Genomic DNA, 26,211 nt, shown 5'->3' on the forward strand with positions numbered 1-26,211 from the left:
TCTGCCACTACACAAATTACATCACTTTCCGAGGCATATTATTTTTTCCTTTTCCTACTGAATTTCTTCAGATATTTCAGGATCAAAGAAAGCTAAATTTTGTGAAACAAGGAGTTAGAGCCAATTTTCTCTGCCTTCTGTTCCATTATGAGTGGTGGAGTTAAACTTGGGCCTTCTTCCCCAACTCCACCTACTGCCTCTTTACATAATGCTATCCACTTAGCACTCAAAATCTCTGAACCTTGAATATGTAACATGGGAAAGCACTGGGGAAGCACTACTATACACATTTGCTCCAGTCTACATGTTTTTCTAAGCATATACTGTTTGCTATTGTCAGAGATAAGATACTGATCTCAGGTTTGATATGTGATAAATATGTTATCTAGTAATCTATGCCAACAATGTTACTTCTAGTGAAGGCCACAGAAAAACACAGATTTAAAACAGTTCTCTGCTATATTAAATTCCTTTCTTCATATCTGTAGCAAAAGTGCATGCAAGAAAGCAGCTAGAGATAAATGTCTCTGTTAACTGTCAGATTAAAAAACACATAGGGTTTGTTTAAGTAACAGTATTTAAATGTTAAATGTAAATTATTGGGACAGGGAGATCAGCAATTTAATTTTAAATTGGATCTTTAAATTAATCATTGTTTTTCCTATGCAATTAAAAAAATTATAGTGCTACAGGTAATAAATGCACTTCTAACTAGCAAGCAATTTATTTCTGTATATGCTTTCCTAAACTGTGCTTTACAAGTTGTTTTGTTGAAATTAATTCTCAATGGTAAGGGTAACTTGCAATAATAGTTTCTGCCCTGAATAATCAAATGAAGAGAAGAATAAATTACAACAGATTATACAACACATCTTTAAAAGCAGCAAAAATTATACAACAACTAACGTTTCAGGTGTTCTCTGAGCCTTTGATTTTATTTTAATTGCAAGATCATCAGACACTTGCTGAAAAGCAAGACACACCTGATTTGAGCTACCAGTCTACACGTACACTGTTCCTGCTGACTGAAATTTCAGAAAACTTTTGACCTCACACAGAATGCCAGGGGTCAGCTTGCATGAGCAGCATGAAATCAGATGTGCCATATTGTTCAGCATCTGCTCCAAACTTCACACAAACATTTCCCTGGAAAACATGGGGCTCTCTACGTTTGATAATTCTGTGCTAATTCATCAGTCTTTACCTATGTTTTTTCCTCAATAATTATTCTCCCTAGAGCTTCTTTATATATATATACCTGTCTAATGGGCCTCAGATCAATATCTAGAAATTGCCTAACTGCATTTGTGTTGAAGAGACTATTTTCTCTTCATTTTTTCCTCTTTTCTTTTCCCTTTTCCTTCCCTTTATTCCTTTTACATCTTTCACTTTTAAGACTCAGACAGTATTCTCCTTTTTGTTCTGCCTTACTATCAGCCTGAAACTGCTTCTTATTGAAGACCTTTCTCTTATTACTGTAATTTTATAGTATCATTACAGAGTTTAGAGACATTTTTATAATAAGTAAGAAATATTTCTAAAATCACTCAGGCATCCAGCAATTGTGTTTATTTTATGCCGCTATCACACCATGAAAGATCACAATGGTTAGAGGCCAAATGCATTTCTAAATTAATATAAAATTTATAGCCCTTCATTAATTGGGCAAAGTAATAAACGAACAACTAAAGGAGCAACTACTGAATAGCTTCTAGATATTTCAAGCACTTTTAGCATACTTAAATATTTCAAGAAACATTTAAACCTATAAATCATATAAAATCAATGTACCATGCACTTCACGGTCCTTTGCTAACACATACATGCCTGCATATACAGTGACACTGTGAAAACTCACACCCACATAAATAAAACATTGCTGGTATTGATAAATATGCTGCAATTTATCTTACAGTGACATGAAAGGTAATCATAGCTGATAAGAGTAGACTAGTATTTCCTCTATCAGACACTTTCAGGGAATGCTGAACTGAGTCCCTATTTCCAACAAAAGGTAATAAAATATGTTCAGTACAGTCCTCTGTGAATATAATGCTAGAACCTAGTTTTAGCTATATTTCAGAGTACCTCTTTGTGTTAGTAAATCTTGGCATAGTCCAACATTAGACACTTTGAAAGAATAAGGAGTACAGTTATCTGTTTTGTCCTGCTTTTAATATGTTATTTTTCACTTTTCCCCCTCTTTCCTATTACTTGTTCTCACGCCCAAGTTTTTCTTGACTCATTTCCTTTTTCTTTCTTTTCCAAAACTATATATTTAAAAAGCTTGTTTCCATAATTAAGTTGATTACTATCACAAAAGCTTTATCCATTACAATGATTATTTATTTGAAGATAGTGTATGAATAAAAGGATGGCAAAATCCATGTAACAAAATCAAGAATCAAGTACTATTTTGAAGCTCTGAAGGTTGTTTGTATTGCTATACAAGTTAAGCACTTAATTATTAAGGTATCAACCTTCTCATAAACAAAAATGCATATTCTACCTCACCAAGGAACATTCACTTTTTACCCAAACAGTGTGAAAGATCAAGAAAAGACATAACATGCAGGAGAATTAAATGAACCCCTGCCGGATCAAAACACTTTGGCACTAGAACATAATCAAGCCGTTTTGGGTTTATTCTCTCTAATACTAAGAGGAATATACTAGCTACCAAGAAACATGGGTGCTTTAATGGATCCATTTATATATGGCCATTGGGTCATACATTTCTTCGCTTATAAAATTTCAGTATTTTATTTGTTCATGTTGGTTTCATTGTTTAGCTTTTAAATATTCAAGTGGGTTTCCAATAACTTTCATTTTTAAGTAATAAATCCTTAATATTTACAGACAGGTAACTGCAAAAAGTTCTAAAAATCAAACTCTAATTTTCATGGTCCTTGTCCCATGATTTACTCAGAAGACTAGAATATGTCTTTGCAGGGTATCATATCTGGTAGGGCTGTCACCATTTTAATTACAGCAGTCTAAATGATGTCGTTTTTCATTTTGAAACATATTTCTGCCTGAGGTTATTACATCTATTAGCTAGGAAACATTTTTTATATGAAACATCGATAATTCTTTTTTATTTCATTTTTTTTTATTTTTTATTTCAACTTTTTGATCTTTTATTCTTTTTTTGATCTCGTAGCTTTTGCACATTAGGTTAGTCTTTTCTTCTCCCTTCTATTTCTTCTTCCCTCCCCAATACATACTTTTCCTGCACACCCTTTTACTTTCATTTTGAAGCATGTAGAAACTTAAATGCTTACAAGACATTCTGAATTTTAGCTATGTGAATAGCTCCACTCACAGAAAATTAAAATAAACTATTTTATTTCTTCATGTTTCTGTCCTCGCCCTTGTCACTACCATATGACTACATTCAAGTAATATAAAAAGCAATATCAGTACGTGCTTCATGCTGATAACCCCATGGCAATGGGTCATAATGACTAAGACCATGGATTGGGGAAAAATAGGAAAACAGCTAATACTTATAAAAGTAAAAAAAAAAAAAAAAAGATTCAAGAAGTTTTGCTGACTCATGTACTTCTAGAAATTTGTTAAACTTTAGGAGGCTGCTGCTATACTGGTATATAGGTCTGTTCTGTTTTACAAGGAAATAAATCTAATAAATAACAGGAGAAAGTTGAAGTGATTAATACAAAGACCATTTTTGGCAAATGAGAAAGACTTGTTGAAAATATGAAGTCTATTCTGCTTTCATTTTACATTAAATTTAGATTGGAAAGTTTGTCTTGCCTTTTATACTGAGTATTTTTTAGTTTCTACATAGTTTTGGAAAATGACCACTTCTTATCTCAGTAATATTGACAGCATACATTTAACCTACTGTATATGGATCAAAGATGATGGTATTTTTAATTTCCTTTGAATAACAGCTGAATAAAAACTGTTGTTCTATAAAAAAAAAAGAGGATTTTATTTTTTTCAAGTATTATTAGTTTCAAAATCAACTATGAAAATAGTCTAATATTCTGTGACGATACTCTATTTCAAAGAGAATAATCAACTGCAGCTACATAAAAAGGCAAATTAAAATTCTCGTGACACCATGTTTCTACAGCTAAATTTTTAAGTGCATTTAAAGCCAAATATATGGACAAGCTTCTGGAAATTCTGGCTTGTATGTTAACTTGATCAAGACCAGAAGACAAACAAAAGACTGATATAAAATGCAACCAGCATAAAAAAGGCAGTCTATGATTTACATCAATACCTGTATAAGTACACATTTAGAATCTTAAAAGAGTTAGGGTTGGAAAGGACCTTAAGATTTAGTTCCAACCCCCCTGCCATGGGCAGGGACACCTCACACTAAACCATGTCACCCAAGGCTCTGTCCAACCTGGCCTTGAACACTTCCAGGGATGAAGCATTCACAACTTCCCTGGGCAACCCATTCCAGTGCCTCACCACCCTTTACAGTAAAGAATTTCTTCCTTATATCCAATCTAAACTTCCCCTGTTTAAGTTTTAACCCATTACCCCTTGTCCTATCACTACAGTCCCTAATGAAGAGTACCTCCCCAGCATCCTTATAAGCCCCCTTCAGATATTTGAAGGCTGCTATGAGGTCTCCACGCAGCCCTCTCTTCTCCACACTGAACAGCTCCACCTTTCCCAGCCTATCTTCATACAGGAGGTACTCCAGTCCCCTGATCATCCTTGTGGCCCTCCTCTGAACTTGTTCCAACAGATCCATGTCCTTTCTATGTTGAGGACACCAGAACTGCACACAATACTCCAAGTGAGGTCTCCTGAGAGCAGAGTAGAGGGGCAGGATCACCTCCTTCGACCTGGTCATGCTTGTTTTGATGCAGCCCGGATATGGTTGGCTTTGTGGGCTGCAAGCGAACACTGCCGGTTCGCATTAAGCTTCTCATCGACCAACACCCCAAAGTCCTTCTCCACCAGGCTGCTCTGAATCCCTTCTCTGCCCAACCTGTAGCTGTGCCTGGGATTGCTCTGACCCTGGTGTAGGATCTTGCACTTGGCATGGTTTTGTATGTATTTCATAGACAAAATACATGTATGTGTTTCATAAGTATACATATGTATTTCATATACATGAAAAAAATAGCACACATGCACACACACAGAAGTTATGCACAAGAATGTACAGAGCTATTGTGAATTCTAAAAAGACAGAGATAGCTGCACTATGCTTTTGCTTCTTTAAATTTTAATGAACAGCAATTAAGAAAGAAGAACTGTAACTTAAAGTGATCGGAACTGCCTGTACAGTGGCAACTTCCATATAGATTTTGCAGAGGGAAACTAGTTAAATACTGAATAATACTCTAACTTCAGTTAACTAGGGCAGAATACTGTGAAGTAGTTTTATGACTGGATTACTCAGGTGGACCACTTAGATCTTCCTTCAACAAAAAAGAACCAAACCAAACTAAAAAAAGGCCTGACCAGAGATTACTTGGTTACTCGGACACGGATAGCTCATCTTTCCTACTTCAGATCTTTTTCCCCAGATGGGCCCAGTTAAAACAAACAAACAAACAAACAAAAATACAAAAAAACCACAAAAACAAAAACAAAAAAACAAAAAAAAACCCAACAACAAAAAAACCAAAACCTTCAACCGCATTCTTTGTAAGAGACTCCACAGAATCATTCTATCTCCTCTTTTTAGGATTTTTCGTATAGCCAGAAAAAAAGGGAAAGATACTGTTGGCTTTTATTCTCTGCATGTTTCCACAGTATCATGTTTGTATCCAAATGCAGTAAAAAAGGCTAAGGATGCCACCTTGATGTCAGCCCCAATTTTGTCTTTCAGGCTTTAATTTTTTCCATCTCCAGCCCCCCAACTTCACTTTCAGAGAACTGTTTTTTAAAATGGCAGAAATTGAAACAGTTAATTTTAAATGTTACAGAGTAGCAATATAGTCTTCATAACTGAAATGACAATACCCACTGAAATGTATTTTTATGCAAGTAATCTTTCCAAAACACATAACAGTAATATGATCTCTGAGCCCAGTGACTGAAATGAAAAATGGGAAAGCAACGTTTATCTATCTTTCACATTCTTTCCATTAAAACTTCAGAAGTGCCATAAAGATGTGGTTGCTAACTCACACTAGATTTTAGCTTGATTAATTCTATACAATCTTATCATTTTAAAATTGTATGCCTGTTGTTAATAAATTTGCTTATCTTTAAGCATTCTAATATATATTAAAAATTATACTCAATAATTATAATTCCAAATACAGTTTAAATCAGAAACTGATTTAAATTGCTTTGCAAATTTTAATTTATGCAATTTAAAACTGAAGATAATGTAGAACTAAGGATAGAATCAACCCTCTCCCTTTATAATTACCATTTTAATCATGCAAGAGCCAAAACCAACATGAAACAAAAAGAAAATTGGAACATAAACAGTTCACATCCCTCTTGAGAAAAAATATGGCTTGGATGTGTAGATACACATAGACTCAATCAGCCCTGAGAAAAACCCCACAGGCAAATTTCTTTTTATTGTTAACTGTTCACATCATACATTTTTCTTTCAAGTCAACTACTTTTTAAAGAAGACACGTGTTTTGGTAAATAAATTAAAATGGTAAGAATATGTGCATTAACATATAACATGACCAGAATCATTTCAAACAAAGCGCCTTTTGGATTGCAGATTCATCCAATAGAGCTATCATAGATTATTCTTTACTCTGTTGCTTCTATATAGCACACCCAGAGCCAGAAAGATGGTTAAAGTGAGCTGTATAATCCCAAAGACAATGAAGGAAATGAGAAAGGTCTTCATATCTACAAAAATGTCCTAAAGGCATGATATGAAGATGACTAAATTTCTTTGGGCTTTTGTGGGTGGTTTTGGTGTGGTTTGATTGTTTGATTGTTTTAAATTTCCTTCTATCTAGAAATCTTCATCTACCTTCAGCATTAAAATAGCATCTCTGCTAAGCAGAGAGCATGATAGTAATTTTGAATTTTTTTCTATGCAAAACTCTTCTTTTTTTAACTTGCGCCATCACAGTATACAAAACTAAAATAACCAATTAAAAGTCATTTAAATTTATATATTAATTCATACTGTATTTTTATTATGCTTAATTCAATTAGGTTTTGTTGAAGTAGACATAGATCTGTTACCTCCTTGCACATCTGGATTTTATAAACCTGAGCTTATAAACTTGAAACTAAACTCTGAACTCAAAGCGCTGAAGATCTTGCAGGAGTCCTTGCACAATTTATTTTACTAAACTGAGCGTCCTAATAAAACAATTTGAGACTCTGAGGGTTAATGCTCAACTGAATATGTTATTGGCATGATGGACACTGATATGACAGAAAGTCTATGCACCATGTTGCCTGCAATAACAAATTATTAGACAAGCTCTTAGACCATATTTTTCCAGAAAAAAAAAAAAAACAGTAAAATTTATGTTATAATCAAGAACTTTAGGACTGTATAATAACATTGACTTCCATTTTGTGGTGGTTGCATTATTTCTACATTGCCTCTGGCAATATCATTTATATTCTGCTTTTATTTAATTTCTTGATTTTTATTGTTTGAAAATATCTAGCAGCACAGTAAAAATGTGGCCATCAGACATAAAAAAGATACCCCATCAGTGTTGCATCTTTTGGGTAAAGGTGCTTTTTTTGCTTTTTTTCTCCTCATACTCTGCAGGCCATGCAAATGTTCATGTTTTTGACTAAAAGTTCTTGCTTCTGTATCATTCCTGGTAAAACATTTGATTCATCATTTAATCCTGCCTGAGATTCCAATCGCATCTACTATCCTGACTTAAGAGGAAATGCTCTGCACTGTAAGACACATAGCACTACACATTCTGTCTTACCTTCTAATTTCTTTTTTATTATAATTTCTGGATGTACAAGGTCTAATTTAGGCTAGATTGACATGAGTACATTCTGCTCCTGTACACAGATTTGTACTGTTTTCAAGATAGAAGATTTATACAAATAAAAGCAGGATTCCAAACACAGACTGTAATTTTTATTGTACTCTATACCCATATAAATTATTCCAGTAATAGAAGGGAAAGAAGAAACCATGACACATTTCATCATTCATACAGACTGTTGGTGCCTTTAAGTAACTGAAGTTTATTCAAGTGGTTTGCTATCTTTCTAATTACTGCTAAGCAACATTACAAAATATTACTGCTTGGCCTGAACTATTAAATTAACTTGGTCTGCTTTAGTTGCCCTATTTCAGACAAATATGCTGATACACTAGCCTTCTTTTCTTTTCATGTAATGGCTTTCTGTTATTTGTTGATTATTTTCTTGAACCCTAATATATGAAATTAAGTTTTTTCACTCCCCCCTCTCCACCCATTAAAAATGATTGCATGTCAACATCTCTCTTCAAATAACTGTGATTCAAGCTATACAGTAGGACAAATCTAAGTGTCAGAACTGGTTTATTGAATAAACCTTTAAGAATGAAAAATATATTTGTATAATATTCTCTTGAAAATCTCACTTTCCAGAGACATTAACGTCAATTAACGTAGAATACACATGGAAAGTGAACACAGCTAGCAGCCAATAAGGGAAATTCAGTTGATTTAATTTTCATGAAAGCAAATGTTTGGGGTGGGAATCCAAGATACTTGTTCCAACCTATTTGCACAATGAATGATTAAGAATAAGCTGTCTAATAAATAGTATTAACTCAGCTAAAACACATTATTAATATTTAGTAGAAAGCAAACATCCACAAACTGAAAATAAATAGACATATTAATTGTCATCTAACCTATCACATGAAGTTCTTGTTGCCCTCTTCTATACTTTCTATAGCCACAGTCAGCATTCTTTTTGAATGTTAAAACTCTTACAAGAGGTTACAAGAGTCATAGTTAAATGCACATCAGAAATTACTACAGTGAATGGTGGAAGAACATGGAGCTATCAAAATTTTTTTTTAAATATGAAGCAAGCTACCTGTGGCATGCTGGAACTGCTAACATGAGATAAAGGTACAAGTATGAATCTGTGACCCCTAAGCTGATTCTAAATAAGTCATGACACTTCATGAAACAAACCAGAAACAATGAGACAGGTAGGCAAGCAGTGTCCTTGTACAGGCAAATACCTCTTTATGTTCTCAATACATCTCTGTAAGGTAAACATTGTTTATAGACAATTTTCCCTAAGTGTTCAAGTACTGGATGCTACAGTACAATTTTCCAAAGCCACTTCAAGGTCAGGTTGAAATTGCTTCAACTACCATATAAATAGATATTTTTTTTTTTTTTCCACCTATGAATTAAATCACATTTTTACAAGGTTAAGTAGGGTGCAAAGTATTTGTTCCCTTCTTCTGTTGGGAACTTTACTATTATTCTGATATTGAACCTGCATGACTAACAAATATTCAAATAAGAAATTAATTTCATTCTATTCTTTTCTCACTAGAGATAATTGGTAACAATAAACCCTAAAACATACAGATACACCTCTCAGTAATAAAATATTTAAAATCTGCATTCAGCCAGCCAGAACAAATAATGTAATGTGCACATCAAATCAAGACAATTCATATTTGCTAATAACTGCTATTAAATAGCACTATTTTAAATAATACCTTCCAACTCTTAAGAGGAAGATGCCTTTGCACAAGATGCCTAGTACTTTGAGGCAGCTAACCAAATATGCATAGCAGTTGCTGGACTGTTCATGCAAACTGTTGCTATGAACATATCTAATGTATAGGAGATCACAAATTTGATTTCAGATCAATTGCCTTTCCACTTTGACAAAACAGATTTTAACTTTTTCCCTTCCATTAGGAAAAATAAAAATTACAAAAAAAAAAAATTCATTACGATTGTGCACGTTAATTACTATACAGTCAAGTAAACCTACACCATACTTGTACTAGCAGATTGATTCTTATACCCTCCCCTCCCTCCATAAGTTTTAGGAAAGAAGGTGCACAATACAGGAAATACATATACAAAATGAGATAAAACCTGATTTAGAAGAATGGTATTAGAAATGCTTATAATGAGTTCTTTATTGTACTCAGGACAGCAACTATGCAACATGCTCAGAAGACTATAAGAATAAATCAGTTCATTCCTACCTACTGCACTCCAAAACAAAGAGGAAACAAATTTAAAAAATACGCTCCACCACCATAAAGCTGTGCTGTTACATGAATGTTAACAAATGGGATAAAAAGTACAAGTAAAATTAAGTCATAGCAATATTCGTTTGCTGACATGCTATATACTTTTGAATCATGAATGGAGCTCAGAGATTCAGTCAAGAAACTTAAGATTCTGTTTTCCAGTTCAAAATAAAAAGGAGAGGAGAACATAAATAAGACTGTGCATGTGTGTATGCATGTGCATGTGCACACGTGTATGGTTATCTAAGACTTATTTTAGCTGACTGACAATTTTCTAAACATTTTTCCAAAGGAACTGTAAATTTGAATAGAAAATATTCTTGAGTAATACACAGCTATTTCATAGGAATTTTCAATAAAATTCGTTATAATGGTGATATCTAATGTGTGAGACTAGAAGATAGTAAGAGGTCATGTATCTATCAAAAAGGAACTTAAGAAATCAGAAGTAATATCCTATGAGTAGGACACTTACCTGGGACATGTTCTGTATTGGAGACTACATGAATTTGAACTTTGGTCTCTGATATCTTTACTAAGTTCTTAATCATTAATAATTTATGACATTGCCTGCTGTGGACTGGATCTTTTCACTACAAAAAACAAACAAAAAGGAAACAAAAGCTTTTTTGCATATATCCCAAAATGGGCCATCAGGTTCCTGAAACTAAAATATTGAAAGACTTAGAAAAATAGTTTCCTGTCTAGTTAAGATGTAAGTTTTGAAAATTACAGTTTAAAATAAATTACTGACAATAAATGATTGTCACTGAAATAAAATGAAAGCTGCAGATGTGACAGAACATGTTTATTAAATATCCAGCAACTGCTACTATTAAATCATAATATTTATTCAAAACCTAATAACAAACTTCTGCTTTTGTAAAATGACAGAAGTTGTCCATTTGCCAAACAATAAAATGATTTTTGAGTAAAGTACAGCTATTACACAACTTCACACATTTCAAATGCCGATCTGCTATCAATTGGACATATCTCAACAAAATTAGCTAAGAAATGGAAAAGAGCTTTTTCTTAATTCTACTTGAAATGGTAGTATTTGCCTATGGCAGCTAGTATCTTTATTGCATAGATCAGTAGAACCAACTGAACTGATAACAGAACGCTGTTTTGAACATCAAGTAAAGAGATCTGGGTGATCAAACATTCTTTGAAACCTGACAGTTCCTATCACTGTCATGCTTGTTCAGAAATGAATAATGAGTATTACAGTATAGTTCTGTAAATAAATTATTTTCATATTCTATAGTATGCCAAGACAGTTTGCTATAAGCCTAGACAAAAGCACTGAACACAGCTGTTAGTTCTGTACCAATAAAATCTTAGGTATCAAATTATAGCTTTAACGGAAAAAAAGTATTTATAAACAAATTATAAAGTATTCTTTTCATATTGGATATTCAGATCAGAAGAGTGAGTGTGTGTGTGTGGAAAGTTAAAATTTTGAAATTATTTTCTCATTCATTCACAGCAACCAAAACCCAAAAAAGTGTACTTGTGTTTACTGGTCTCTATAAATGATGTTAATGAAATACTACCATTCAGATTTAGCATTTTGCAGATCCAAAAAATTCTAAGTCTAAAAACTAAACTCCTAAAGGAAGACATGGACAATGTATGAAGATACAGAAGAGCAAATGGTTGCATATATCGGTGTTATTATATATGCTATCACATAAAAAGAAATCATGCTTTAGTTGGCACGTGTAACTTGCAGAAGACATTCAACCATCTTGCAACTACCTGCTGTCCAAACAGCATGAAGTTGGAGCTAGGCAGGCAGCAACCAGAATATGTTCAATTGCGAGCATGAAGTATGTGAATTCTAGCCAGGAAATTCAAAGTGCTGTTTATGTTCTGCTTATGTTTGAAGCTAAACTGAAATTCAAGTTCCCCTAAGAAATAACTGGTTTAACCCAGCTAACAAGTTGTCTCATTCCTGATTTTAAAAATAATTCCCATGCTGCTACAGTCAAGAGGAGTTTAACATGAATCAATACAGAAAACATTGTGCCATGATAGCAGTCAAAACTGACTAGAACACTGTAAGTAACTACAGCGATAGAAAATATCTGAATTGACCAACAGCGTTCCCAAAAGAGTAACAAAAGAAGTCTTTTCATACATTGATTCCTAGGGGGAAAGCAGAGTATGGAGACACACCAAACCAGATATACAAGCAGAACTAGTAAACCCATTGGTGTCCCTGCCCAAGGCAAGGTGATTGGAACTAGATGATCTTTAAGGTCCCTTCCAACCCAAACAATTCTGACTTTATGATTCTATGAATTTGGTGCTGCTGCTTCCTAGAATATGTGGCTGAGTCACAGGACAACCCAAAAGAGATCTTAAGAACTGAAAGGGTTCATATTTGCTTTTTTCCTACCATTATATATTTTTTTACCATTAGTAAACTCCAAACTTCAATGTGATGCAATGAACAATAGAATAAGGTAATATCAAGCAAATGCAGTATCAATGTCAGTTACATACATATTAGAAAACATATTCATGTGCTTAGAAACTTAGGTTTCTATGCTGACTGCCCCATCTTGCTTCACAATGTCACTTCACAGCAGAAAGAGGCAAACTTTCAATTTCTTTTTCTAAAACCTTAATTTGAAACACCTGAAGAAAATTTTCAATTGTTAATTTCTACACTGGTATTCGTTTATTGACAAAAAATGTAAGATAAATCTCTTTCATAGAGTAAGCAACCAGACTGACAGCCTATCAATACACTTTAGCTGTTGGTATCTATATCAAAAATAAATTGTATACAATTATAGTTCTAATGGGGTTAGAATAAGTTAAAGACAAAACAGGATTAAAATTATATCAGAGAATAATGTTCAAGTGATTAAATCTTTAAAGAAAATGTAAATGTAAGCTGATTACCTACGCAGTGGACTGGACAAGTAAATGACGAGAAGAATGCATGCACAGTAAAAACATTTTTTCACTGATTTCCTTTGAAACTCATATATATTACATAAGTGAAATAACCAGGATGTTTTAAATACAAAACATATCCATAACCAACTTGTGGTTATGTCACCAATTTACTACTTGAGTGTCCCATCCTTGAAACACCTAATATACTAATTTAGACACAAAAAAAGCAGCTAACAGCTTTGACCTTCATAAGCCACATATAACCTAGACTAAGTGAGAGGCAATTACATCCTGAGGGAAATTGAAAGACAGACGTCTCCGTGGAGGAGCCTGTGCACCATGACAAACTTAGTAGAAGGAAAGGAAATTATAAATGTTCCATAAAACTCAAGTCTTCCAAGTCTGTTTCTTTTAACATTGACAAAATATACAGATTTTAGTTTCTGGCTTGATTTTTAACTAGGTGTTCTACATGTCTCAAAGATCAGGCTTAAGAAATAAGGAAAGTTGAGTTCATTCTTGAATACAGCAGTTGTTTACTTTTCAGGAAAGCATTTAGTACAGTAGATGAAGTCTGAAGTTCAAAGCATGTGATTCAGAGATTTTGATGGTTCCATTAGGGGACAACATGTTATAGAGGCTGTCAAATTATTTTATCCTTACCACTCAGGACAGAGTGGATTCATTCAATCCACATAAAAAAGAACAGAAAATTTTATTTCAATGAGAGGTTTAGTGCAGGGATTATTTCAGAGCTGTTACTGACAAAACATTTTGTTCAAGGTCAGATCTCCCTCTAATATAGCCTGCTCACGAATCATTACTTTCCATGTAAACCCAGAATAGTACGGTATGCTACACGTGTCTGTCCACATTAATGTTTAAGGACTTCTTTGTCCTGAGATTCTTACATGCTTTCACATGTAACTTTAAAGAGATGATCAAACAGTGAGGTAACAGATCTTAAATAGATGTTAAAGAACAGAAGCACTAATCTACCAGTGGAGGAACATCTTTTTAAAAATTGTTATTACATCTCTGATTTCTCCACCTAATATTCCTTCTGCTACACAGATACTAATTACCTTTGGTCTTGCTCATTTGATACATATAATATCAGGACAATTATTTGTAACTTGTATTTACCTTTCAGGTTTTTTTCTTACATTGTACACTGGAGAAGAGACTGTACATAAAGTTTCTCTACCTTTACCATCTATACTACTTAATCTGTTAAAAGGAGATTTGCACAACTTAACTGTACTGGTTTTATACAACATCAAATAAACCTTATTTCCTTTTCAATTACTTCTTTGATATTCCACATCAATCCTTAAGGACAATTCACTTCAGTTGCCTGATGAATGGTCTTACAGAAGACCCTATTTCTCCTCTCTATGCATAAAAAAAACCCAGTATAATTGCTTAAATTCAGAACAGGACTTTTACATGCAAGGTCAGTATATTCAGAAAACCTTTCCAACTAGAGAATCTATAAATTTAATTCAAAAAGGTTTTTATTGTGGCAAATGGCCAGTGGCTGCAGCTGTACAGTTAAAAATAGAACGGCAACAGCTAATATAAATTAACACTGTTACAGCTGTCAGCCAGCAATGACAAACCCACGGCCTGGTGCTTCGCAACCCCTTGAAGTGGTGCAATTACTATCCTATTTATGAAAGTCAACACTGGTTTATGCTAAAACAGCAAATAATTTAAAATCATGTCGAAATGTCAAAGCAGTTGCATTTCAACAATTATTTTATCATAGATGCATTTTCCTTTTGAGCAAATATTATTTAAACCTGATTGACAAAAGTCTTTTCCTTTCCAAAAGCTTTCTAGCTCCACTTCTGAGTTCCTATCACTGCCCAGATATACAAACACTCTTTCTTAGTTTTTATCTATCTATACATATTTACACGCATGGAAGAAATCTACGTATATTTCAAAGCTATTACATTCTTTAAACATATGAAGCTTAGGTTCTTAAACTAAATTATTTTACTCTCAGATGTCTGTTGCTAAGAACGTTACTCCTTCAGGCCTGATGCAAATTTCCCACTGGTGCTCAAATGGGCATGTGTGGACATAAGCATGAAAATTACTGAACTTTTTATACGACAATCTTCAAGCAATCAATTTTTGAATCCATACAGAGACTCTAATGTGAATATTAACTAGTCCAGGTAGAAGACTACCATTCCATCAATTTACAGAAGAAAACTGGTGCTCTCCAGTGTATGACTAACAAATTGGATTTGAACAGGATCCAAAATTCCCTAGCATGTGCAGCATCGAGTGGGTGGGGGTGGGGATATTCATATGAAAGAGGAGTGATATGTTTCATTTTTATGGCCATGGCAAAAGTGAAAATACAAAATTAAAATTAATGCTGCCACAGGAGCGTTAACGATTAACTTACACTAACAAGTGGCATTCCATTTTTTTTGTATTTATAACAAATTCAGGTTTATAAAAGGTGTACATAAGGTTTGAGATTTCTGAATTGTGAAAATTAAATAATGAGTTCATAAATCAAGTGTATAACATTTCAAACACTATTTTTGTGAAATTATTAAGCCACTATTCATATAATTATTTCAGATATGCACCTCTAACTGCTGAAGCACGGTTTTCAATCTAAGTATTACACAGACCTGCTGAAACAATCTGGCTGTTTCCTGAGCTAGAGAACTGCACTGACTTAGTGATTTACCGTAACAATTTCTAACAAAGCTTTGACACGCAGGAAAGAAAAACGTTTAAAATATCTTTTTTGGTTTTGTATGTTGAAACTGTAAGAGTTTTAAACTGGACAGTGCTATAGTAAGTTTCAGTGTGGAAGGTCAAACATTGCCTAGATACAGAAGCAGTATTTTCAGTATTTTACTGGAATGTAATCTTCTGCTCAGAGAAAATTCCCGTGATTTTTAAAACATTTTCTTAACCTATTTAAATTTCCATGCTTAATTCTCCTCTGGAAAAATAGTAGACCATTTTACTGATGTAAACAAGTTGCCTAAATATACTTTAATGCAAACAGCAAAAGCACATGTGCATGTCCTGTTTTGCAAACAACAAGCAGCCTCCCTGCAACTTCTAACAAACTTAAGTACAGTAATATTAATGTCATACAGTTGTCAAAATATGAATCCAAAATATTTAACCACTACTGGCAAATCAGAAATAGCAATGTATTTGCACAATACATCTCATCAGCCAATGATCTCAGATAAATTTATGCATTACAGAGCATTAGCAAATATAGAACAATTTTAGACATATGTTTAATGCTGGTCTTGTTTGGTATTTTTTATTTCCAGTAAAATAATGGAGAATAGAAATGCGCTATGACCCTTGAAATTCAAAATGTATTACCAGCTACATCAAAATGTGGCTTATGAACGTAAAAGCTATACACAGACTAAGATCCTAGCAGAAGGACTGATATTTCAAACTGTGGACTGTTCTAGCATTTATTTTCGTATACAGAAAGATGCTACTCCACTGCCAACTAGTGAGCACTTCCATCACCCTTATCCAAACAAAGCTTTGGGAACAAAGCTGATGAGATAACACAGATCCCACTGAACACAGATGTTCAGGTGTACATCTGAAATCCAGTCTTGGTAACCACTGCTATTAAACATTCCAGATGGAGGCTGTCTTATAAAACCCCGTGACTCTCATTCCTACCTCCTACCAACATCAAAACAGCCACTTTAATTTCTAGGTGAAACACAGTATAAATGTAAACTCTAAAAAAAATACTAAGAACAACATAAACTGAAAAAAATCACTGTAAGTTGACCTAAATAACCAAGTTTCCTCCTAAGAGAGATACCATCCATGCAGAACGCACACAGTAAACTTCTACTGACTTCTGTCAGTGGTGACAAGCAACCAAGAGGTGCTTGGGGCAGTCACCACAATGCTTCTGGTTGAGCAAACTAAAAAAATTAAAGAGCCAGATGTAAGAGCCGTAAGCACATATGATTAAGCAAAACTATCTGAATAGAGCACAGGTCTACCCACTGCAGCATATACAGAAAACCTACAAATGACTGAAGTAACCCTCAAAGCAGCATATATGATTTTTAATCCAAAATTACAAGATTTGCATATAAAATGGTAAAGAGAACTAAACTACAATTTATTACTTCAAGAAACATAGTTACTATGATACTTACCACTGTGAAATTCATAACCTTCAAAATCCATATTGTCATTGCTAAGTTAACAATCATGGTAACCAACAGCAGAAGGACAAAGAAGTATAAGCACCTCTTTCGCCATCCATAAATCCCAACTGGGTAAAACTGAGGATGTTCAGTCCTTGGAAGGGTGTTCTGTTGTGTTGCTAATATATACTGCTCTCGTGTCATCTGGAAAAGAAAGATGGATGTATAAGTAAGCAAATGAGAGGTTTGTTTTTCATGAATTTTATTACATGGCGATTATCTGACAAATCTGAAAATCAGTTTCTATGAGCACAGGACAGATATATTCATTCAGCATAAAGCCTATCAATGTTATTTTTCCTACATACTTAGTAAGAATTTGGTGGGTTTTATTAATTTAAACTTTTGGTTTGATATTTCAAATTGAATTTGCATTTTAAACTTATCAGAAATAAACTATAAAAAATATTAAAAGTCTATACCTCATTTTATTCTGAAGGCTGCTTTATTGTCATTTACAAGGTCATGTAGGGCAATTCAGTTTTGAAAAAAAAAAAAGTCATGTAACTTTCTTTTGCTGGTTTTGGCTGAGATAAAAGTAATTTTCTTTCATAGTAGCTTATAGCTAAAACCAGTACACTCTTGTTTAAAAATAAAACTCTATTCTTTCTAAAATAGTAACAGATTAAATTACCACTCCTTCGTTATACTTAGTAAATTAATAATTTATGCCATTATACATACAGCCATGCTTTACACAGAAGTATGCCACTGTATATACTATATTTGACACAATAATAAACATAAAAAACCCTTCAAAGCTTTAATTTTGGCCTTTATGAGATATGCATACTACCAACATACGTTGTTTTCCTGAACCAGTTTAAGTTCTAGCAAACAAGCAACATGTAGCTGCAAACTGCTTAAAGAAGTTACCATTAATTCTTAATTCTTCTATAGAACAAAAACTGTCTATTGTGTTTAATAAGAAACCATTTCAAATTTTTTACATACTTAGCTTTCTTTAGAGCTCTTTATATTCATATTTGTCTGTGACATTGCCTTTAGAATGGAAAGCATTAAGTTTTATCCATGACATAAAAAGAAATTAAAGAAACCTCTTTCTTTTTATGTAAAAGTTCTTCCTGAAACATGCCCATCAAAAAGACTGGCCTTGTGTTCAAGAGAAGGAAAAAAAAAAAAAAACACAGAAATAACCAAAAAAACAAACCCAACCAAACAATAAACTCATAAAACCAGAGTGATCAGGTTTATGCTTAAAACCTTGCTTTTGTTTTCACAAAAAGAAAGTTAAAAATGCATAATAGATCAGTTGGTTCAATTAGAAATGAAAATCTTATTAAATCCATTTGAAAGATCAAAGAAATGGTGATTTTATGAGATTTTTTAAATTTAAAGCTCAAAGATGCTTATGCAAATCATCCATACTGTTAGATATTTATCCAAACCAAAACTATTGAGATTTCTTTACCACGCAATTGTTAATGAATGAGATAGTAACAGCACAAATGAACCCAGTATAATGATAGCCGCAAGTCATAGAATATACATTCATATTACAACAATACATATATTACTGAAATAAGTCAAACAGAAATAATTATTTTATAAAGCAGGTTTTAAATAAGGTAGTGAACAGGCATTTTGTCATTTTTATTCTTTTCAAGCAGAACTGCTTCTCTTTTTCCTGTAATTTCAATTAACTGTAATGTTTAGCAATTTATTTACAGAGTGAACCTTTACAAACTTCCCTCCATGACTTTTCTCAGTCCTCCCAGAGCAAAGCACCAGCAGGCTTTAATCAAACCCTCATCACATCATGGCAGAATTCATCCTAGCTGTGTCTGAATGTCTTAAGAAACTGAATGCATGAAAGGGTTAATCATCTTCCTCCTTATAATGAGTTTCTACACATTTATTTAACCAGTCATTATAATAAAAATGCAATCCATGATTACATTTTGAGATTTAAAGTAATTACTATTTTTTACACCACTTCCATTAACTTGTGACCTTAGTTTATTTACTACTTTTGAAAGAATTATCACTATTAGAAATAGTTTAAAAGTCAACTTCCAGATAGTGAGAATGCTAAAAGTAGCACTGTCCCTGAAATAATGAATGTGGACCCATGAAACATATCCTTTGCAACACAGCCATTAAATGAAATGAAATTTTATTCCACCACCACAGTCAGGCATCACTCAGTTCCCTCAGTGTACACTGTTCAATTGACTGAGGCTCTGTGATATTCCTCTACAGCCCATGGAGGTCTACAGGAGCAGATCACTACCCTGCATTCTGTGGAGGAGCAAACTAGAGAAAAACTGAAGAACTGAACCACTTCAGTCTCATTCCACTGCCTTCCATTTGACATTACTTTCAGGTTTCTTTTTTTTTCCCTGTTTGAGAGGCAATACAAGTTTGGAGGCATTACAATGAGAGCTGGTCAAAAGTTACTTTTTCTAGTTCATGTTCTCTCCCAATTTCTTCTTAGCTTTCTGAGAAGCTCGAGTTGAAGGTCTCAAGAGTTCCACAATCCCTGCAGCAAATCCTGTGACTCAGATTGCTTAGAGACCCTCAGTGCTCCCTAATCTTGCCCAGATTTTCTGCTATCTTCAGCTAATACACTTCACTCCACAGTCCTTGCTATTAACCAAGCTTTCATACTCCCACCTTTTAAAAAAATATTACTCAGTTACAGATTTTCAAGTGTTTAATACAGCTTGCATTCCCAAGAGTGCAGAACAAAAAAACCAAACTGAGTATGTTTAAAATGTCAATAAAATGATTAAAATTTGTTTGAAATGTTCAATAAAGAGTGCTTTTATTACAAGCATGTTGATTCACTGGAATCCTATCCGTTTGAATAAACTCCCAATAAAATGGAGGCGGATGTCATGAGACATTCACTCATACTTTGGGGTGACAGAACAATTTTTTATTTTTATTTTTTTTTTAAGAACATGCAACATTTCATATAACATTTGATACTTTCATGGATGAAATAAAAAAACCCAACATTCTTTCTATGACAATTATTTTAAGACTTCAATCTTTTTGTGATATTTCGTATTAAAAATTACTGGCATAGGCATAGCAAGACTTAAGTAAGAAAATAACCTTAATGGTGGTAGAAATATACCTCTGGGAATGATTTCTGAATTAATTACAAATGGAAGGTGTTTATTTAAAGCTCAAAGTAATTTTCAAGTCTGACAGGATATTATCACAAGAAATATTTAGCTTTACTTAAAAATACTATGACGTCAACATCTAATTCAACAAATACAATTCTGAAACTGGTTATTACTCACATCATTAAACAGACAAGCAAAAAACAACAATTTTTTTTCCTTGGGTATTATGCTTGTAGCCCAGCACATGACACCACTTCTATACATTTTCATTACTGACCGATTCTCCATGCATTATTTTCTTAATCCATAAGCAGAATTTAAAACATAAGGGAACTTTAAAACACAAAACTATAGTATGACAGCATGTAGACCCAACAATGATTTGGCTTTGTAAGGAACATAGCAATCAGATGAGCTGTAGAGGTGAGGAGATAGAAGAAAAAAAAAACACAACTAGCAGGGAAAAATCTTCACATTAGCATTTAAAGAAAAAAAAATCAAAAAGCAATCAGCTTATAACTGGCTATAGCTCCAGACATCATATAGATGATTTACCAGAACCAGCTGGCGATCTCCACTCATGCTGACAGCAACACAGCCTCTGGCCAGCAGCTCATGCTGTCAACAGTTCTTTTTTTGTATGACACTACAGCGGGTCATACATTTTGCTTTACTCTACACAGTGTGTGGCATTAATTAAACTCAGAGTTGAAATACTACTTTATTGTTTTCTTTGTAGACTTTAGCTGAAAGTTTAACATATGTAGTGAAAAATATATCACACAGAGCAGGAAGCAGTATAAGAACCATAACATTTCTTAGGCAGCAGATACACAAATAGTACTTCACACCCCAACATTTACTCTAAAATCCAGAGCTGGGATGAAATCAACACAAAGCTCATACTCATATTACAAAAGTAAATATGAAGATGGCAGGAAGGGAGACCCATTTCTGCCAGGAAGAAGTGCCAAATCCAAGTGACACCAAGATTCTAAACTGAGAGTTTGATTCTTTTTTGGTTCAGCCATGGATTTTCGCCCTGACCACTTCCAGAAATGGAGGTGCAACTGTACTCCAAACCCCAAGATAATGTTTCTTAACCCCTTTGCACTCCTGAAAATCTGAAGTAAAGAACATGCAAATAACTTCACTGTCAAGCTGTGTATAAAGTCAGTTGATTACATAATTTGTGCAGTTTGAATAATTTGGAAGAACCTGGGTTTTTTCCTCGGCCAAAAAGAACAGTTTTGACACCAACAAGCCTTTGCCAACAAGGCTTAAGTCAGTATGTCTTTACTGACAATTTGCTTCGCTCTGTTGTCAATTAGAATTCCATTTTTTTGCTTAGTCATTACAATCAGATTACTACAGAGACTTCATTACAACCACAGGCAGGACAGCATCTGAGGTACATAATTTTCTCCCTATGATGCCAGTATTCACTAAATAGTTATTGGAACAATTGTCTATAAAAGGACAATAAATGTTTGCATCTCAATATTGTTCTCCAATAAAATTATCACTTGACAAAAATGGATACCAGTAAGCTGATAGTATTACCATTATTACTTAGTGAGAACATTTACGGCTGTTCTGTGTTTAATATACTTAATTGTAATGTTCACTGCACAATGAAGTTCACAGCATGTTATCAAGAATAAATAATCATGTAATGAATAGAATCATATTTTTTTCACTATTCTGTGACTTTGAATGTTTCTAAATAAAATGTGCTATACTGAATTCTTTGGGAAGCTGTGTTCAAATATATTTTCAATAATCAGATAATTTCAGTATACTTTCAGTGTATTTTTTAAAGAAGCTTTGGTTTCAAAAGCTTACTCATTACTTCACTTTACTTAGCTTTATAATAATCTAAATTGCATGTGGTATTTTAGAATAACTTCTGAAGTGTTCTATCTAGCTACACTGCCAACATATCATATTATTAGCAAAATTGCAAATTAAACTAGGTGAGATTGCAGAAGGAGTCTAGTAGCAGCAACACAAGATTTAGTATGGCTGAGCTGCCTTACAGAAAAGCAGATACCTGAGGTAAATGATAAATAGACTGCTGAAACACAGCAGCATACAGCCCTAGCACCTGTTACAGCTCTCTGGACATCATCTCAAATATTCCTACAACTAGATAAACAGATTAAATTTGTCTTACTGAAGAAATTCTAAAAGTCTGTTAGAATAGCAACAAAATCAGGAAAAACACAGTAAATTATTAGATTTCAGTTTTTAACCCACCACTTTTAATTCTGGTGGGCCTTCATCCCTGTTGCTCCACATATCTCAATAAGGCAGGGCATGCCCACAAGCACTATGACCAGCACTTTACATCTCCTGCTCAGCTCCCTCTCTTAAGGCCACCAAGAAGATGGAGAATGCCTTTGTTAACAATATTCCATTAGAGAAAACCTGACAACCACATCAGTGGATACACAAACGGGCATTAGCTTTCCTCTGGGAGTGATACATTGGTTAAATCAGTTTTAGTATCTGAAGGCATAGAAAAATGTTATCTTCAAGAGTCAGGAAAGAAGTTTTAAGAGCAGAAGATTCACCAAGGGAAACAAGCTGAGCTAGACTGGAACAAACAGGAGGAATGAGCATCTGAACTATGGAAGTAAACATCCTCTAACTCATTTGTTTCTATAAGCTGAAGTTGAAATTTCATATAGTGGGGTTATCCTATAGTCCACAACCAAAGAACAGGAAAGAGACAGGAAACGTGAACCAAATAATGGATTACTAGAAAGACGACAGAGCCTTGGGTTTAGTGTGAGGTGTTCCTGCCCATGGCAGGGGGGTTCAAACTAGATGATCTTAAGGTCCTTTCCAACCCTAATTATTCTATGATTCCATGAAGAACAAGCTTCTAAGTAGTGTTCCTTTTCCTCTTTTTTGCATACATGTGTAGTGCAACCCTGCTATATGACTGGGAAAAGAAAAATATTTGCAGATCTAAAGCCACAAGCCTTTCTGTTAAATCAAATGAAAAATACATGGATCAGGTATTAAAAATTACAGAATTAACAGCACTTAGCAAGTGCTACGATGAAAGAACAGGAGCACACCTTAAAATTACAATTATTACATTTTAGGTTTGCCCTGTATTTGTTGAGTTTCTTCTGTGATGTAAGCAGGCAACAATACCATGCTGCGACACTAAGCTTTTCATTCACCAGTTTAATCTTAATATGAATTTGATTATCTCATTTTCAATATGAATCAGAGTCTTCAACCTTGCAAATGGTAATAATGGATAGTAATTACAATGATATCAATATGCAAACAAAAGTCTTGGTCTTACAAGAATGTAAGAATGGAACAAATCTGACTGCTATCCACAGCTCTAAAAATATAAGCTGTATTTCACCTGTCTGTCTGAAAGAGTACAGCAGAATTTACCTTCACAGAAGACAGATCCCACTGCCAAGAATTAAATATGTATATACATATATATACACACATATACATACACACACATATATATATAAGTCTCTCATGTTATAGCACCTACCAACATGATGTCTTGCTTCAGTCTAAAAGCACAAAATCTTAAAAACATAACAGGTGTGTTTTACCATGTGATAACCGTTAGCATTTTTGTCACAATCACTGTGCTGAGGTAACGCTCATAAACAATCCAACACTTAAAAAACACTTGGGAGAGTATTTTAACAAAATTGCATGCATGGAAATGGTTGAAGAAACAAACAGAAAATAAATGCAGATTTCAGTTATTAATCTATAATCTGACCACTTCTTTCAGATGGTATCTTAAAACAACAGAGAACACTTAGTTTTTTTTGTGCAGACACAAGGATTCTAAGATAAAACTACAGCTCTGTTGCTAAAGTTTACATGACTTTAATTTAATGTAATATATAAGAGCAAGTCCCTAATTTGCTTCCCATTTTGTCTTCAGCATTTCCTCCATTCCCTTATCTTCCTTGTTAGTAATGGATGTAACTGTTTCCTGTGATTACCAGTCTCAATTTATAAGCGTGATTTCACAGTGGTGGCCTATACACGTGCATCCCTCTCTATAAAAAAAACACCATGACATTTTAATACTGTAATTAAAGTCTTATCTTTCCAGCACCCACACGAACAATGACATCTCACACAAAAAAAACCCCATACCAACAGTTGCTGAACATGAAGTGCAATTTATGAAACTTTCAAGTGAGCAACCTTCAGATTCATCTTCCTCAATTGTTTGCAAAAAGTGTCACAAATGCAACAGTGGCGTAACTTCTGCATTTTTATCACATGAAATTTGGAATTAGTTTGATGCACTTTTAAAACAAGCTATAATAACTAAACAATTCAGTTCTATGTTTTAAAAAGTGAATGAACTTTGACTTTCTTTTCAAATTTTGTGACATTTTGGAAAAAAACATAACAGGTATGTTTGAAAGCTCCTAAATGGCTTAAGATTCCAATGTGAAAACTAGTATTTTCAAAACATAAATGAACCTGGCATAATTTTCACATGCTTTATATTATTCTTATAATTACCCCCACATTTTTATTTTCTTCATTCTATTTATGTTTGTATTTTTCCTTCCAGAAACTGCATGCAGAAGTGCATTCATTCCCTAACAGTCAACCTGATCAGATTTAGCAGGATAGAAAGCACTGAGGATGAAATCTTAACCACACGAGTTATTTTCTTATTGAACAGAGGTTCCAAGAACTTTCTAATAATGAAGATGATTAATACGTAATGGTTAATTGTCACATTTCTGCCAGGCATATTAAACATTAGCTAAATTAGCAGAGAGCTAATCTCCCCCCTCCCCTTTTTGTAAGCACTCAAAAGGATGGTACCAACATCATGGGTTAAACAACAGAACTTAACCCAAGTAACTTCCAAAGTAAAAGTCTCCAATGCTTTCAAACTTTGTGAGAAATCAACAGAGAAACAGTCGGTCATCTATATATCATCTTTACTGCATTCAACCTACTTCAGTTCTTGACTGGACAGAAATGGGCTAAATACTTGAATAGTGTAATGCAGGTGAAGGTTCTCCCCAGCTTTCCTCAAATGAGTAATGAAAATTAATTGGGACTCACCCTGTTCTCCCGGTTGTGAAGGAAAAAATAATCAATATAACTTGAAGAGAAGACTGATTGGAATTGAACAAACAAAGCCTTCTTTTTATACTAAAAGACAGAAGGAGGATACAGTGCCCATGCCATTTGACATTGCAAAATACTTGTAAACACTGTTGGAAGAATGGAAGCAAAAATAACTACTCTTTGGAACTATACTAAGCCAGCTTTATGAATAGACAATGTGCAGCTGCCTGTCAATAGAAGAAGCTAGGGTCAGCAAAATGGAAAACTGAGAAACGTGAAACACTTGATTTGTTGGAGACTATACTCAGATGTCATTACTCAATATAATTCCTGTGAAGACGATATCAAGGGAAACCAGGTACAGCAAAGAGACGCAGGCATACTCCTTACTGATCTGGAAGAAGAGAAAGACTTGAAAACAAAGATTTTTGAAGGCTGGAGACAGCTATAAAAAGACGTAACAATGAAAAGATGTCCTCCAGAAGTCTGTGCTGGCCCTACAAGTGATTCAGACTGGAATTTATAACAAGATATCCATGGGCAATTGGGAAAAAACTGAAAGAGATGTCAGGAAGATTGTCGTGATCCAATCAGTACGGGTACGCAAAGGAAAAATGAACAGAAAGCAGAAAAATACACACACACACAAAGGGGA

General features: G+C 33.9%; 1 protein-coding gene across 2 annotated transcripts in view; it reads right to left on the minus strand.

Moving 5' to 3' along the window:
• SGCZ (sarcoglycan zeta) overlaps nt 1-26,211 on the minus strand; it is a 453,681-nt gene that overhangs the window by 199,079 nt on the left and 228,391 nt on the right. For both annotated transcript variants that reach the window (XM_061370848.1, XM_061370857.1), the window contains exon 2: nt 17,302-17,496. In XM_061370848.1, the coding sequence (XP_061226832.1) occupies nt 17,302-17,496 (195 nt within the window). The remainder of the gene's footprint in view (nt 1-17,301; nt 17,497-26,211) is intronic.

Source organism: Neopsephotus bourkii, unplaced genomic scaffold (genome assembly GCF_033783945.1).
Source record: "Neopsephotus bourkii isolate Nb327-2 ecotype Australia unplaced genomic scaffold, CSIRO-AGI_Nbou_v1 NB_168, whole genome shotgun sequence".
Lineage (NCBI taxonomy): Eukaryota > Metazoa > Chordata > Aves > Psittaciformes > Psittacidae > Neopsephotus > Neopsephotus bourkii.